The sequence below is a fragment of the Bufo gargarizans genome, chromosome 6 (genome assembly GCF_014858855.1).
Source record: "Bufo gargarizans isolate SCDJY-AF-19 chromosome 6, ASM1485885v1, whole genome shotgun sequence".
NCBI lineage: Eukaryota > Metazoa > Chordata > Amphibia > Anura > Bufonidae > Bufo > Bufo gargarizans.
This window is the reverse complement of record NC_058085.1, coordinates 271,031,679-271,049,823: the sequence shown is the minus strand read 5'-3', so window position 1 is coordinate 271,049,823 and position 18,145 is coordinate 271,031,679. Positions and strand designations below refer to the sequence as shown.

The following is an 18,145-nucleotide window of genomic DNA, read 5'->3' as shown; positions in this document are numbered from 1 at the left end:
AGCAGCAGCAAACGGGAAGAGAAATTAGGGATGGCACGTGTGCACTGCGTGTGCCGTCTCCTCATACAGCTGATCGGCAGGGGTTCCGGACCCCCATCGATCCGATATTGATGACCTATCCTGAGGGCTCACAGTATTGGTATATATTTAATAAATATATACCAATACTGTGAGCCAGCCACTTTATGTTCTGATACATTGTTTTGGGGCTTTAGGGTAGAACGTAGGCAGAGCTCCAGTGTATAGTACATATGAGATCTGGTGAGCGTCCCTATTGTTGACTATAAAATATCTCATGCACACAAATGTATTTACTTTCCTTAACCGTTCCGTTTCTTTGCAGACCAATCATATGCTGAACCATTCCTTTTAATAGGTCCGCAAAAAAAAAACGGAAGTTACTCCGTGTGCATTCTGTTTCCGTATGTCCATATGTCCGTTCCGCTACAAAATAGAACATGTCCTATTATTGTCCGCATTACAGACAAGGATAGTGCTGTTCTATTAGGGGTCAGCTGTTCTCTTCCATAAAATACGGAATGCACACGGACTTTGGGCTCGTTCACACGACCGTTCTGTTTTTGCGGACCCATTGAAATGAATGGTTCCGTATACGGAATGCAAGATACGTTCGTGTGAACGAGCCCTTCATCTGTATTTTTTGTGGATCCGTGTTTTGCGGAAGGTAAAATCCATCCGGTTGTATGCATGAACCCTAAGGCCTCTTTTATACGAACGATACGGATTGTCTCAGGATGCGTTCAGTGAAACTGGCCCCAATTAACAAGCAAGTTCAGTGAGTTTTGTCTGCATTTGCGTTCAGTGTTTTTCCGCGCGGGTGCAATTCATTTTGATGCGTTTTTCACGCACGTGAAAAAAAACCTGAAAAATTACAAACAACATCTCCTAGCAACCTTCAGTGAAAAAAGCATTGGATCCAGACTGCATTCAATGCGGGTGTTATGCGTTCACTTCACGCATTGCACCCGCACGGAAAACTCGCTCGTGTGAAAGGGGCCTAAAAGATCTGCCCCTGTTCTGTGTTTAGAGCCGCGCCTGGTTTTGTCTCACAGTCACTGATGGAAATCGCTGATCAAACGCTGGGGGTCATTGACTAAGACCGGCTTTGTATGCTGGTCTTGGATTCCCCCCTGCGCTGCTGTAGGATTTGGCTAATTTATGGTGTGCGCCTCGTCATAAATTAGGTAAATCTACGGCAGTCTGTGTGCTTGGAGAGAAAAACTACTGGGCTAGAGTACGCCTGGCGTAAATGTTGGTAAATATGCCAGAGCTGGATGATCCGTGGGCTTTCTGCATCCGCATGTCCATTTTGCAAACAGGTAGAATGTGTCCAATGCTTGGCCACAAAACGTGGACCACAGACCCACTGAAGTGAATGGGTCCACACAAAAAAAAACGGATACAATACAGACGTCATACGGACATTATCAGTATTTTGTGGATCTGCACTTGTCGTGTGTATGAGCCCTTACTTTAAAACAGAATTTTATGCCAGAATAGTGACGCAAAACAGCTCTTCTTAGGCCGTGCCACATCACACTTTCGAGCAAGTCAGGAAAAAGGTTAGAAACCCCAGCAGCGCCAAATTACACCACTTTTTAAACAGATTTTAGGCACAGATGCAATAGTAAATCCACAAGCTCCATGCACATGGCAATGCCGTGCGAATGATATAGCGCAACCATCGCAGTTATTTCATCGCCGTGGAACCCTGGTCAAGTTTGATACATTTCAGAACTGCTATTCAACCCCCTCAAATGTTTTAATTTTTGGCGGCTCGGATGCGGACCCATTAACTTCAATGGGGCCACAAAAGATGCGGACAGCACTCCGTGTGCTGTCCACATCCGTTGCTCCATTCCGTGGCCCTGTAAAAAAAATGATAATTGACCATGTCCTATTCTTGCGGACAAGAATAGGCATTGCGATAATGGGCTGCCCGTGCTGTTACGCAATTTGCGGAACGCACACGGGCGACATCCGCGTTTCGCGGACCGCAAACGCGGCACGTTCGTGTGCATGAGCCCTAAACAAGATCTTCAGGGGATCTTTCTTCGGTATTTGTAGACAGAGCAGGATCTTTCTTCATTTCCCTGACTCTGATGACGTCACCACCCCCTCCAGCTGCTGCATTACAGCTCTATAGGCAGGGGCATTGCTGCACAGGGGGCTTGGAAGGTGCAGCAGGGGGCTCTTGCTTAATCCCATGGAAGTATTTGGGAGGTAGGATGGGGCAGGAATGCAGAGCGGTGTAAACATTTCCTGGGTTTGGGATCCCTGCTCTTCCATACAAGGAAACAGTGCAGTGTCAGAGAGGGGAGGGCATGTGACGGGACCATCCCAACACAAAGAGAGTCCCATCCATCCCCTGACTTTGTAGAGCCTGTAGCCTTTGTATGGGTGTTTCTGGCTGTCAGACACCACACCCCTCTGTGCTAGAAGCTCAGTAATCAGGAAAAGCTCCTGCTGCACAGGAACATCCACTGCTTGTGCCTGGAAGGAACTGAAATCAAGGAAACCGTCTCTATATAGTCCCTGTAGCTTCATAATGACAACCAAGCGCATCACTCTAAAAGGGCCAGCGCCTTGGGGATTCAGGCTGGTGGGAGGAAAAGACTTTGATCAACCTTTAACCATCTCTAGGGTAAGTGTCCGCCTTGTCCTCAGCCAACAGCTGTGTCTCTGTCCATCCGGGGGATGCAATGCACTAAACTTCTTCACACTCCGTCGAAGTAGAATATTGTGAATTTGGCAATCGCCACCCATTGAACGGTTATGTTACACTACAGACACCTGTGGCTGCTCATACAATGCACTGACGGGCGGGGGATGACCGGTATGCTGGGCTGTTATCAGCTAGCTGAGTGTTAACCATTGCCTTAATCAACCAAAAACCGCTAAGAAATAAAATTGGCTGAATTTTTCACAGTCTCATAGATCGTTAAAGTGTAGACGGAGTGATGAATGACAATTCGCCGTGAGGGGCACTGAGCGTATTAGTCGGGGAGTTTTTCAAAAAGGATCAAGTGTTATGATGGATTGTTTCTTTTAGGACCGGCGCTCACTGTATTGACTTGTGACTATTGCACTGTGTGATGGTGGGAGATCGTCACAGTAAAGTATGCACATGGTGGGGCACATCTACTAAGACCGGCTTTTCGCACCAGTCTTATTTTCCCCTTTTGCGCTGCCGTATGTTTAATCTCATTTATAATGAGGTGCATTTATGGCAGTACTTTCACCAGGCAAAAAAAAAAAAAAGACGACTCCAGCAACTGGCCGGCGTAGTTATTCGCCAACTTTTACGCCTGTAAAGTGAAATGTTGGTAAATTTGCATGGGCCAGCGTTCCCACCCTGCCATGGCCCCCGCACGACCCCCTCCTGCCCAGCTGCCGAACATGGGGTGATACTGGTCGTGCGACTAAATACTGTTGCACAGCCAGTTAAATAAAGGACTAAAATAGTCACAAGTCCCTTAGTAAATGACCCCCAGCATGTGATCACATTGCGGTTTATTGCCTTAAAACATAGCAATTGCTGCAATTTTACAGTAAATGAGGCAATAAACTGACGGCACCATGGTGCACTAAACTCCAATCCACTAACTGTGTACAGCAACGTATGTGCGCCAGACGCCTGTTTCAGGGAGAGGCTTCACTGTGACCACACAATCGTGATATTTTTAGGCAACACTTGTGACCTGCTATTAGTTTAAGGCTATGTTCACACTGAAGATTTTCTTTGCTGAAATGGACTGACATGGATTCTACTTCAGGATTCAGTGTTTTTTAGCGGCTCTTTTTATTCTGATGCATTTTTCGATGTGTTTCTTTTTGTGTGCAGTTTTTGACACTTTTTAACCCTGCCCATTTCAATGGAAAGATTGAATGTGGATGACCCGGAATCTGCTCCAACAATGAACATGTCACTTTTTTTTTTTGCCATTACTTTGTTTTAAAACCACAAGATGTAAATGAACAAGCAGTCAATGGATATGTTTTTTGCAGGCGTTTTCAGGGTGAAGGTGATGCCACAAAAACTCTGTGTGAACATACCCTAAAGGTGGGCATACACATTAAGTAGCTGTTGCCTAAACAATGGCTATCTCTCCTGATTCCCTCCCGGCTCCACCATACACCTACACGTTTATCTCGACCGAATGCCGGCGAAAGCTGTGACCAGAAACTTCTGGTGGTGGCTTATCTCCCAGGAGAGCAAAAGAATCAGGTGAAAATATTCCTCTCCCCTGACATCATCTGTCGGGAGGTCCTCATACTTATCAGAGTGTTGGACAACTCGGCTGACAATACACTAATGTGTATAGGGGCCTGTAGTCTGCGTTATATCCCTGTATCAGGTGTGCAGCATGTACAATGCACAGGCCTGAAGGAGGAGGGGGCGTGGAGAGGATGGGAGTGGTGGCAATGAGGGTAGTCATCATAGTCCTCACTGTTGCTAATCGATCCTACTCGCTCTAGCTTGGCCTGCTGGGAACTCCGTAATGATAGCCAGGGGGGGGAATAGAACCAGCCCATAATCCGGCAGCTGTAAGGCTAGTTGCACACCAGTGTCTGAGATTCGGCAGGCTGTTGCAGCAGGTTTGTAAGGCCCCGTCCAGCCCCATTCATTATAATGAAGACCGGCGGAGATCCGTCCGCATTCCGGCAAATACGCCAAGAATCAGACGGAAGAAAACTGCTGTTTCCTACCTATGTACATAGCCTCCTTGGGTTATGTAGTGCAAAGGTCATATTCAGTATCGCAGTGAACACTGCAACCACTTTAGTAATGAACTATAATATTAACCCTTTAGCAGTGATGGGTCACTGCACGTGCTAAACCGTGTAAGGCTTCTTTCACATTAGTATTTTGGTAAGTGTTTGATCAGTCATTTCCATCTGTGATTGTGAGCCCTGCGCCCCATTCATACTCGATCCGACCACCAGAGACAGCAAAGTACAGCTGTGGGGGGAACAGGACCCCCGTTTTGGGGATTAGTGGGAGTCTCGGCGGTCATTTAGTTATTATTTATTATTAAAGCGCCATTCATTCCATAGCGCTGTACATATGATAAGGGGCATACATACATAATACAGACAATTGCACTAAGCATGAAAAAGACGAGCTACAGACTGGTACAGAAGGAGAGAGGGCCCTGCTCGTGAGGGCTTACAATCTACGTGGTATGAGAGAAGGACACAGTAGGTGAGGGTAAATCTGGTCATGGCGGTATAGAGGCAGCAGGGTCACTGGTTGTAGCCTTGTCTGAAAAGGTGGGTTTTCAGGTTTCTTTTGAAGGATTCCACTGTAGGTGAGAGTCTGATATGTTGGGGTAGCGAGTTCCAGAGTATGGGGGATACACAGGAGAAATCTTAGGCCCCTTTCACATGGGCGAGTATTCCATGCGGGTGCGATACGCGAGGTGAACGTATTGCACCCGCACTGAATCCTGACCCATTCATTTCTATGGGGCTGTGCACATGAGCGGTGATTTTCACGCATCACTTGTGCGTTGAGTGAAAATCGCAGCATGCTCTATATTGTGCGATTTTCACGCGACGCAGGCCCCATAGAAGTGAATGGGGTGCGTGAAAATCGTATAGCATCCGCAAGATAGTGCGGATGCGGTGCGATTTTCACGCACGGCTGCTAGGAGACGATCGGGATGGAGACCCGATCATTATTATTTTCCCTTATAACATGGTTATAAGGGCAAATAATAGCATTCTGAATACAGAATGTATAGTAAAATAGCGCTGGAGGGGTTAAAAAATAATAATTTAACTCACCTTAGTCCACTTGATCGTGAAGCCCGGCATCTCCTTCTGTCACCTTTGTTGAATAGGACCTGTGGTGAGAATTAAATACAGGTAAAGGACCTTTTGATGAGCATTAAATACAGGTAAAGGACCTTTGATGACGTCACTCCGGTCATCACATGGTACGTCACATGATCTTTTACCATGGTGATTCACCATGGTAAAAGATCATGTGACGTACCATGTGATGATCGGAGTGATGTGACGGAGCTGCACCTAAACAGCTGATAGGCGGGGGTCGGGGACTGATCAGCTAGTGATGGCCTAGTCAGAGGATGGACCATTACCTAGTAAAGGCCGGACGACCTCTTTTATAGAGAATAGTTGCATTCATTAGGCTACTTTCACACTAGCGTTCGGGCGGATCCGTTCTGAACGGATCCGCTCATAATAATGCAGACGGAGGCTCCGTTCAGAACGGATCCGTCTGCATTATATTAGCTAAAAAAAGCTAAGTGTGAAAATAGCCTCGGACGGATCCGTCCAGACTTTCAATGTAAAGTCAATGGGGGACGGATCCGCCTGAAGATTGAGCCACAGGGTGACATCTTCAAACGGATCCGTCCCCATTGACTTACATTGTAAGTCTGGGCGGATCCGTACGCCTCCGCACGGCCAGGCGGACACCCGAACGCTGCAAGCAGCGTTCAGCTGTCCGCCTGTCCGTGCGGAGGCGAGCGGAGCGGAGGCTGAACGCCGCCAGACTGATGCAGTCTGAGCGGATCCGCTCCATTCAGACTGCATCAGGGCTGGACGGCTGCGTTCGGGTCCGCTCGTGAGCCCCTTCAAACGGAGCTCACGAACGGACCAGCGAACGCTAGTGTGAAAGCAGCCTTAGTATTCATTATTATCTTTTAGAAAAATAAACCATGAACTTATCATTGGCCGTTCTTGATTCTACAGGAATCGTGTTGTCACTGTAATCTTGACCTTAGGAAGGTGGTTTAGAAATATAGCTTGGCAGAGATCCAAGTGAGCTCATCAGTTTGGCATGAACAGAAGTGTAAATCTGAATATCAGACAGGCCAAGACTTATCATGAGAACACTCAGCACATGCAATAGGAGTAAAACATAAGTCAATACGAAAAAGTATTTTACTGCAGAAATAACTCTGACTAAAAGGGTTGGCCAACCGTGGGGATGGGTTTTGGCAATCTCTCTCCTGGGGAGACTTGCAAAGGGAAACATAATTACATGCTCCCCGGTGCTGATTCATGTCTTCTTCGCTCTCCAGCCTTGGCTGCTTCATTTGGCTCCACTACTATTAACATCTGGTTTTTCACTGCTGCAGCCTATCAGTGGCTGCAGAGGTGACTTGCTTTCTTTGCATCATGTGACCAATTGACATGATGCAAGGGGAGCAGGTCGCCGCTGCTGTGGCAAACTGGATGTTGACAGCAGGGCACCCAGTGAAGCGACCGGGGAGCAAAGGAGCTGGGACCCAGCACCAGAAGGCAAGTAAGTATGCTTCCCTTTGCAGGTCTCCCCAGGAGGGGTGGAATTGCCTTGCCCCATAGGTGGTCAACCGCTTTAAGCCCTTAAGTGTACTATGGCTCTGTACAGCCATCGAGTAGAAGTCTACAGGGCCATAGTGTACCTCTGTATGTCTCCAATTTCAAGATTCCAACAGAAAAAAATGGAATACTATATCTGATGTCTTATTATAGCGTTATTTCCCCCTCAAAGTATTGCTTCTATGTCTGAATAGCTTGGTAATACAGTGCCATATGAAGGCACATGTAATGCCTATGTCCTGCTCCATGGTGCAGAGTCTTAGGCCTCTTTCACACGGGCGTTGTGGGAAAATGTGCGGGTGCGTTGCGGGAAGACACGCGATTTTTCCGCGCGAGTGCAACTTCACAGAAGTTTGGGCTTGGGATCGGTGTTCTGTAGATTGTGTTATTTTCCCTTATAACATGGTTATAAGGGAAAATAATAGCATTCTGAATACAGAATGCATAGTAAAATAGCGCTGGAGGGGTTAAAAAATAATTTAACTCACCTTAGTCCACTTGATCGCTTAGCCCGGTATCTCCTTCTGTCTCCTTTGCTGAACAGGACCTGTGGTGACGTCACTCTGGACATCACATGATCCATCACCATGGTAAAAGATCATGTGATGGAACATGTGATGACCGGAGTGACGTCACCACAGGTCCTGTTCAGCAAAGGAGACAGAAGAGATGCCGGGCAGCGCGATCAAGTGGACTAAGGTGAGTTAAATTATTATTATTATTTTTTAACCCCTCCAGTGCTATTGTACTATGCATTCTGTATTCAGAATGCTATTATTTTCCCTTATAACCATGTTATAAGGGAAAATAATAATGATCGGGTCTCCATCCCAATCGTCTCCTAGCAACCGTGCGTGAAAATCGCACCGCATCCGCACTTGCTTGTGGATGCTTGCGATTTTCACGCAACCCCATTCACTTTTATGGGGCCTGCGTTGCGTGAAAAACACACAAAGAGGAGCATGCTGCGATTTTCAGGCAACGCACAAGTGATGTGTGAAAATCACCGCTCATGTGAACAGCCCCATAGAAATGAATGGGTCGGTATTCAGTGCGGGTGCAATGCGTTCAACTCGCGCATCGCATCAGCGGGGAATACTCGCCCGTGTGAAAGGGGCCTTAGCGTAGGTTCACACAGAGTTTTTTGGAGGAGGTTTTGAGGCAGAATAACTTTCACGTTTTGCAGCCAAAGCCAGAAGTGGATTAAAAAAATAATGGGAATTATAAAGGAAGGACTTCACACGGGTTTTGTTGTAGAGATTTCTGCAACTGAAAATTGGTTCCATCCACTTGATTGAGGCTTGCAGAAATCCACGTGCTTGCTGCCTCATTCAAATGAATGGAACTAATTTTCAGTTGCGGAAGATTCTGCAACAAAATCTGCAGTTTGTGAAGCTACTCCTATTCTCCTTCCTGCTGGATCCATTTCTGGCTTTGGCTAAAATATCTGCAGGAAAATCTGCCCCAGCCTCCTCCAAAAAACGGTGTGAACCTACCCTTAGGAACATTGGCTGTGTGCGCACATCTAGCATGTGTACCTTCAATTTTATAAGGAGGCATGAAGATGTTTTTTTTTTTTTTTCCCTCCACAGAATCTTTTATCAAGAAAGTGATGTAAAAATGCCTAAAAAACCACTAAGAGCTACAGCATACTGCATCATTCTTTACAGTGCTCTGTGCACTCGGCATGCCATACATATACAGTAGTAAGGACTGTGCTGGGTATAGCAGCATTGCCTGTTCAAACCTATTCAAATAGCTAGTGGAGGTAGCAAGAGTTGGACCCTCTCCAGTCTAAGGGCTCATTCAGACGGCCGTAAGTGTTTGGCGGTCCTCAAATTGCCGATCCGCAAAACACTGATACCGGCTATATAAAAATGCCTATTTTTGTCCGCAATTGTGTAGAAGATTAGGACATGCTCTATATTATTTGCGGGGTTGCGGAACTGAACTACAGATGCAGACGGCACAAGGTGTTCTGCCCGCATCTTTTGCGGCCCTATTGAAATGAATAGGTCTGCACTCATTCTGCAAAATTGCAGAACAAATGCGGACCCGTACATACGGCCGTCTGAATGAGCCCTAATACTGATGACCTATCCTATCACTGATACTAAAATCCCAGACATCTCCTTTAGGCTAGGTCTACACGACGACATTTGTCGCGCGACAGATAGGGCACAACAGTTGTCGCGCGACATTTTGTTGCACTAATGTCGCGCGACAATTTTTATAATGGCAGTCTATAGTGTCGCACTGCAACATGCGACATGTTGCGACTGCGACGCGACAGTCGCAGAAAAATCCATCATGTTGCAGTGCGACACCATAGACTGCCATTATAAAAATTGTCGCGCGACATTGGTGCAACAAAATGTCGCGTGACAAATGTCGTCGTGTAGACCTAGCCTTACGGGTTAGCCTTATAGAGCTGACCTCTTGGACCACAACTTCAGGGGAAGAGTGTTTTGCTGAGCTGGGCACCTCCATAAGTTGCTACAAGACAGAAACCCAGGCAGAAGTAACTGCTGAAGTTGAGCTCTATCTGCTGAAGGTCACTAGGACCAAAAATTGTCTCTTGGTTACTCAACATGTGTCTCAACATGTGTGAACGGGTCAGCCTTTACAATTGAATAAAACTATCTGCTGAGGTGCACTTATCTCATAGATACAGCCTTGTCCAGTATCATATTCCAGTCTTCTAGACTTTGAAACTCCTTGTGTATGTATGTTCTCTTACTTACTTTTATGGGGTCATTGACAAGTACATTTTATCTTTAAAACACATGGCGGGAGATTTATAGAGACTAGTTCAAGGCAAAAGGCCCCTTTCACACGGGCGTTGCGGGAACACCCGCAATTTTTCTGCGCGAGTGCAAAACATTGTAGTGGGTTTTGCACTCGCGTGAAAAAAATCGCGCATGTTTGGTACCCAAACCCGAACTTCTTCACAGAAGTTCGGGCTTGGGATCGGTGTTCTGTAGATTGTATTATTTTCCCTTATAGCATGGTTATAAGGGAAAATAATAGCATTCTGAATACAGAATGCATAGTCAAATAGCGCTGGAGGGGTTAAAAAAATAAAATAAAAAATGATTTAACTCGCCTTAGTCCACTTGTTCGCGTAGCTCGGCATCTCTTCTGTCTCCTTTGCTGAACAGGACCTGGGGTGAGCATTAATTACATGAACAGGACCTGTGATGATGTCACTCCGGTCATCACATGATCCATCACCATGGTAAAAGATCATGTGACGGACCATGTGATGACCGGAGTGACGTCATCACAGGTCCTGTTCATGTAATTAATGCTCATCCCAGGTCCTGTTCAGCAAAGGAGACAGAAGGAGATGCCGGCTACGCGAACAAGTGGACTAAGGTGAGTTAAATAATTTTGTTTTGTTTTTTTAACCCCTTCAGCGCTATTTGACTATGCATTCTGTATTCAGAATGCTATTATTTTCCCTTATAACCATGTAATAAGGGAAAATAATAATGATCGGGTCTCCATCCCGATCGTCTCCTAGCAACCGTGCGTGAAAATCGCACCGCATCCGCACTTGCTTGCGGATGCTTGCGATTTTCACGCAACCCCATTCATTTCTATGGGGCCTGCGTTACGTGAAAAACGCAGAATATAGAGCATGCTGCGATTTTCACGCAACGCACAAGTGATGCGTGAAAATCACCGCTCATGTGAACAGCCCCATAGAAATGAATGGGTCGGTATTCAGTGCGGGTGCAATGCATTCAACTCGCGCATCGCATCCGCACGGAATACTCGCCCATGTGAAAGGGGCCAAAGAGGAAGCGTTGTCTAATGAATTTGTTGGTGTGTTTTGGCGCATGGGATGAAACCTGCACAAATGTGCCACTGTTTTTTGTTAAATAAAAAATAGTTTGAGCAGAACCACTTTCTAAAGCTGCATTTACACGGGCCAATAATCGTCCAAATAATTGACAATCTGCCGGTGTTAATGTGCCGCTGATCACCAGAAGAACAAGCGGAACGCTCTTTCATTGGTTGTTCCTGTCGTTCATACAGGCACCACTGATCATAGTTTCTGGGTAGCAGATTGTGTGGTCTAAACAGTGATCTGCTGGTCAGAAGCCATGATTCTGTATGGGGATGAGGGATCGCTATAGCATTTCCCCGTCCTCACACAGTGAAGGAGATCGCTGCATGTAAGTGTGTGGTCTCCTTCGCTGAATGAGTAGCCGACTGTCGGGAAGGAACGCTTCTTTCCCGACAATGGGCTGCAGTAAATCCACCTGTAAAAATCGGATACTGTAAGTGTTAAAGGAGTTGTCTGAGAGAAATAAAAGCACTAAATGGTATAAAATTAAAATAAAATTCATATTTAGGCCCCAAGCAGCCAGGGCCGGGAAGCAGGCAAGTAATCTTCCCTTTACAGGTCCAGTAGAGTGGGTGGGGGGAGGGAGTGGTTGCCAACGGAACCCTATGGTGACAGATGGCAAAATGAGGCATCCATTAAATGTATACATCTTGCCACATGTTCAGGTTTTTTTTATCCGTTTTTTTTTTTTTTTTTTTTAAGCCAAAACCAGGGGTGGATTGAAAAAAGTGGAGAATTTGTATCTGCCCTTGAACCTTTCTCTCCTGTTATGATCCGCTCCTGATTTTGGCATTAAAAAGCCTGAACATGTGGCCGGACTCTTATCATCCCGTTCTCTTGCCTGACCCTCATGAGGAGTGGCAGCACAAGCTGACCTTTAACCTGTACATGTGAGGAGGATCTGACATAGCGTCTTCTGAGGTACGTTCAGGTGTGTGCACTCTTTCACTGCCTCCTAGAAGTATTTTTGAGTCTACAAATACCAGAATATTCTTTGTGGGGCGTTTCTCATGCATATATAACCAGGACTTATTTGTGAACCAGTTCTTTATGTTTACATTATTAAAGTTTACTACTCTACGAGGTGTGTGGAGATTTTTGTGTGTGTTGTGGTGGAGGGCATGATTGCCTGCTAGGGTGTAGAAGGGCAGGATCCAGGGGGCCCAAGTAAATTCTTGCCCAGGGTCCAATCAATATTAAAGACTGCCCTGTATATAACTTTCTCATGAGTTTGTGTGTTCAGTTTCTGTTTGCATTGCACAATGTTGACTTCCCAGCCCTGAGAAATAACATCTGGTTGTCAGATCCTCACTGAAGACAAATCCCATTACCATCGTAGCCGTGACCAGTAATGATGGCTCATGGGTAGAGAACTCATTTTTTCTCTTTATTATGAATACAATTATTTTATTGAAGATAACCTATATTACAGTCACAATTACTAGATACGGTTCCAATTTGAAATGCATACGTCAATGTAATCTTTAGGTTCTCTTCATAGTAAGTACAGGCCTGACGTACTCAACTGTGTCCCATCCATCCCAATGTAATAGAAGAAAATGGCCACAGGTTCCCCCACCACCCAGTCAGACCATCATTTGGGTTATGTCAGGCCACTACATGCTCTGGACATGTTTAATGTGTGTGTATGTGTGTGTATATATATATATATATATATATATATATATATATGTATGTGTTATTTCACTTTTATTTGCGAACATAGCGTAACAATTAGGCGCATGTACTCTCAGGTGTGGCTCTAGCGGATTTGGAGATAGCAGTTGGACTTGGCCCAGGTATCTGAACCTCTCTGATACATATGTGGCGCACGGGACAACAGACATGGGATCCCTTTAAGAGGGAAAATAGTTTCTTGTTTTGTCGTGACGCCAGTTACAGTGAAGCAACAAGGGCACAGGGACCCTTTTAGTGATATGGTGGTACCCAGGTGTAGGAATGCCAGAGTGGTGTAGGGTGGCCTAAAATGTTCCTTAAGGTGTTGTGCACGTGTCACAGTGCTCCTACCTGGATACGCTGGAACCCCAGGTGTTGTCGTGCGAAGCTGAGCAAATAAGTAGTTGAATTGTGGAATAAAGAATAAATTGAGTCCAAACCTTGCGATGAATTTGATAACAGCTTTACTTTGGCATAAATTCTGTCAGGCAAACACACTCGGCACTGCTACGTCTGTTGCTCTCTGGCTCTGCTGTTCTAACAGGCTGGATTAGGAACTCCGCTTCTTCATTAGGCTGCACTTTACTTCTGTAGTCTGTCTCTTAAGTTACATCAGGGAACTTTCTTCCTGGCTTCAGAGGCTCCAAGTTTCGGCCTCCATGTCCAACAGAGCTGAAGGATCTCTGGCTTGCTTGGACACAGCCTTCCCCTAGCAGGGGGTACTCTACACAGGCCTAAACAGGTTTCATTCTAGGTAAAATTAGTTCTGCCATGCTTGCTGCCACCTGCTGGTGAACCAGGCACATTACACTTAAACATAACAGTTACATGGAAATGGAAATACACATTTTACAGGCCCTGGAAATCAACACATGGAGTAAGATTAGGTTAACCATGGGAGATAGTAGAGGAGTGCGGAGGTGGTAATGCACCTCTGGGGCGTTACACATATCAAGACCAATGATACAACTGGCACATGGTTGGCGGAGAGCCCTCCTAGGGCACTTTCACATCTGCATTGGAGGCTCTTTTAGGGGCCTCCACCACAGATTTGATCAGAAATGGCAGAGAGAAGTTCTTCAAAGCATTCTCCTAAGGCCTCTTGCACACGACCGTATGGCTATTTCAGTATTTTGCTGTCAGTTTTTCACGGATCCGTTGTTCAGTTTTTTGTTTCCGTTCCGTAGTTCCGCCAAACATCTCCATATGCGATCCGTTGTTTGCGGATCGCAAATGGAAACATAACATTTTTTATCATTAATGTAATGTATTTTAACAGTATACACATGGGCACGGAGCCGCAAAAAAACGGATGACATACGGATGTGTTCTGTATGCATTCCGCATTTTTTGCAGACCCATTGACTTGAATAGAGACAGGGATTGTTATTTGCGGGCAATAATTCGACAAGTTCTATCTTTCAGTGGAACGGAAATACGGAAACGGAATGCATACGGTGTACATTCCATTTATTTTTATTTTTTTGCAAAACCATTGAAATAAATGGTTCCGCATACGGAATGCAAACGGAATCCGCAAGAACAGAAACAGGGGAAAAAAATGTTTGTGTGCAAGAGGCCTAAACAGAAATTGAACGTATCTCATTGTAGTCAATGGAATCTGTTGTCTCCGTTCCGGTCAGTTACGTGCCGAACCTGGCACTTCTGTTATTTTCCATTGTAGTTGTAGAACCATGGAAAGAATGTCAGGATCCCGGAAAGAAATATGGAAGGATCCTCATGGGATTATAATCATCCCAGAGATTAACATTTAGGGTTTTGGTGGGAATTTTTCCCAACAAAGATGTGAGGTATAGGGGCTAAAAATAGTAGGGTTACTGGGCAGAGTGGCAGAGGTCATTTATTGGGTCTGGGAGGGACCTATTAAATGCCGTTGCTGGGCAAAATGGAATAAGGATGCCCAGCAACAGGTATAGGATTGGGTGGGGAGCTTTGGGCTTGGGACCTGGTTAGGGTTTATAAGAGTGGTGTCTGCCAGCCGTGCGCTGTCAGACAAGTACCTGTGGAAAGGATTGCTGCCCCGCCCGCCCTTCCCCTTTTGTTTAGCTAATTGCCACGGCTACTTTATTAGAAGGAGGGTAAAAGTCGCTCACTGATAAGGTGAGCGGACGAGTTGAGTCAGTAGTTTAGGCTGAGCTTATGGCTGGTCTAATTATTGGTTTGTTAATAAGATATTGATGATGATTTACTTTATTGATGATTTCATTTTATAATGATTTTATAGTTAAATGACTTTAAGCTAATCTTTTAATAAAGATGGCCGTGGCCTAATTTTTTCCACCCATTGAAATGTCCACGTGTATTTTTATTTGGTTAAGCTATTGGTTAGGTGGATATATGATTTATAACCCCAAGAACTCTGATGTAATGCTACAAGTTATGAATGTATACTGTCTAAATGCCTCTTCTCCCATAATTAATCTGTAGCTGGGACCAAAATTACTGGTACTAAACCCTAATAGCGGGGTGCCCCCCTGCTCCTTTAGTAGGAGATCAAACTTGCCAACCATCCAGAAATTTTGGGATATTCTGTAAAAATAGGCACCTCATTAATAAGGAGCACCCAAACCAAATCCTGCAGAATTGTCTATCTGCCGACTCCTCATGACGGGGGTATTGGTTCGCCACCTCCACTTACCTTAATACACTCCTTTGAATCCCCATTGCCCACCATTACACCTCCCCGCCACAGAACTCCGATCCCAATAAGGCTCGGACCACCAACTGGAAATGTAATGGCCACAGCAGCCGTTTTATTAAATAACAATTACAAAATAACATAACATAATACTGTAATCCCCAATAGGGGAAGGTCCTTGAAGCCCCAAAACATCGAGCTGCCGAACCAGGGTGAGCCATTCTTGCCTCCAGCCGTAACGCCCAGCTCAAAGGCACCACCGAATGACCCCCCCCCCCCTCGATTCACCACAACCGCTCGGTCCACCTGGGAGTCCAGCCCCAACCGTGGGGCCCCCCCAATTGTCCTCAGATTCCACCGTGACCAACTCCAAGGACCCCCCCCACCGCCACAAGCCGCCGTGACATGACCACTCCCCAACGAACCCCTCCCCATACCACAACCCCAATCCCCTAAACACACAACAAAAGGGGAAGGGTGGGTGGGAGCTTTTTCTCTCTACCTAAAATGGCGCCCTGCCTCCCTCCTCCCTGCCTATTTAACCCCTTAACTCCACCCCCCTCACTCAAACTAACCTATCCTAACCTTTCTCCCTACCGATAGCCCCCCCCCCCTTCACTCCACCCCAGTCTGCTCAACCCTGTCTCACTAAAACTAAACCCCCGTCATGGAGGCCTCCCCTAAAGGGGCACTGCCCCCCCTCAGTCCGGCCATTGCTTTGTTGTCCCCTACACAACCTGGAGCACATGGCCAACTAGCCCCCCCCCCCCCCCCCTTCCTCCCTACACACACACTCGCACACACTGGGGGAGATTTATTAAGACTGGTGCAAAGGAAAACTGACTGAGCTGCCCATAGCAACCAATCAGAATCCACCTTTCATTTTTCAAAGCTCCTATGTGCCATCGATCTGACTGGTTGCTATGGGCAACTAAGCCAGTTTTCCTAAACTCCCCCACTAATGCTAAATTGTAGCATGAGCAGAAGATTGTTGAAGTGGTTTTCTAGCTCATCTGTTTCTGTAGTAGGAAGAAGGACAAACTATTTTAGGCCTCATACACATGGCCGTTGTGTGGTCGTTCCGTGCATTGGGGACCGCAATTTTCCGTGCGGCGGCTGGGACGGATTGAGACCCATTCAACTTGAATGGGTCCGTGATCCGTCTGCACCACAAAAAAATAGAACATGTTCTATTTTTTTACGGTGCGAAGGCAAAGGCACGGACAAAAAAACCACAGAAGCACTCCGTGGGGTTCCGTGCCTCAGTTCCGCACCGCAGCTTCGGGTTGCAGACCCATTCAAGTGAATGGGTCCGTATCCGTGATGTGGGCAGCACACGGCTGGTGCCCGCATATTGTGGAACCGCTGTTTGCGGCCCGCAATACGGCCACGGCCGGGCAACAGCCGTGTGCATGAGGCCTTAACCTTATAGAATATACACTTTCTGCTGGGCTGTGAGCTTCCTGATAGCACATAAGCTTCTAGTTAGGTATAATTAGTTAAATATGAGAGAACAGGCAGGTGCAGATGGAGCTGAGCTGGCGTCATGCTTGAGCTGCAGGTTTCTTTCAGGCCATTTTCAGATCACCTCGGGATTGAGTCACTGTGTAAACAGCAAAAGTGACAATGTGCAGAGCACTGTGACAAACAGGAAGTGTGACAAAAGCGACTAAGTGATGTCCTGACTATGTGAAACTTGTTTGTGTTAACCCCACAACCTTTCATGTAGAGATCTAACAGTCATTGCATCTACGTATTGTAAATTGCTGCCTCCATTTATTGTCATAGCCGTCATATTGTGCTTTGATGTTACAAGTGGCATTGATCAAAGAACGTAAAAGAGTTACTCAATCCTTCCCGTCACTTGAATATGGACTTGTATTATACTTTTTCTTTCTTCTTAAGTAGTTACATTTCTAAAACACTTTTTTTCACGGGTTTTATACATATAATTTTTTTTCTATTTTTACTGCATATTATATTATAGACCGACCGATATATTTGTAATTTAAAGGTGTTCTCCGAGACATTACAACTGATTACCTATCCTCTGGATAAGTCATCAGTATCTGATCGGTGGGGGTCCGACACCTGGCACACAGGACTGGCGCTTCTTGGATTCACTGTTGGTTGCAGTCCGTGGCTAAATTTTAAAAATCACATCTTCAAAACTGAGATTAGTACAACCTTGGGACTCATGCACATGACCGTATGTACTTTGAGGTCCGCAAAACATGGATCCACAAAAAGAAAGGATGACGTCCGTGTGCATTCCATATTTTGCAGAATGGAACAGCTGGCCCATAATAGAACAGTCCTATCCTTGTGCGTAATGCAAACAATAATAGGATGCGCTATTTTTTTTGCATAACTGACATACAGAAACGGAATGCACACGGAGTAACTTCCGTTTTTTGGGGTTTATTTTGCGTGCCCATTGAAATGAATGGTTCCGCATACGGTCCGCAAAAGAACCTGGAATGGACACTGAAAGAAAAGACTGTTGTGTGCATGAACCCTTAGGCTTGTTCAGTACTGTGGCTACACCACTTATCTGCAAAGCTACAACCCTGTATGCCAAGCCACGTCCCTTGTCA

General features: G+C 45.8%; 1 protein-coding gene across 6 annotated transcripts in view; it reads left to right on the top strand.

Annotated features, from left to right (window-relative positions):
- Positions 1-2,280: 2,280 nt before the first annotated feature.
- The window catches only part of PDLIM1 (PDZ and LIM domain 1), a 79,663-nt gene continuing 63,798 nt past the window's right edge, over positions 2,281-18,145 (top strand). Inside the window, exon 1 of one of the 6 annotated variants that reach the window (XM_044296086.1) lies at positions 2,281-2,665. In XM_044296086.1, coding sequence (XP_044152021.1) covers positions 2,570-2,665 — 96 coding nt within the window. In that variant the 5' untranslated portion in view covers positions 2,281-2,569. The remainder of the gene's footprint in view (positions 2,666-18,145) is intronic. The other 5 variants (XM_044296088.1, XM_044296087.1, XM_044296091.1 and 2 more) reach the window with 5 other exon arrangements.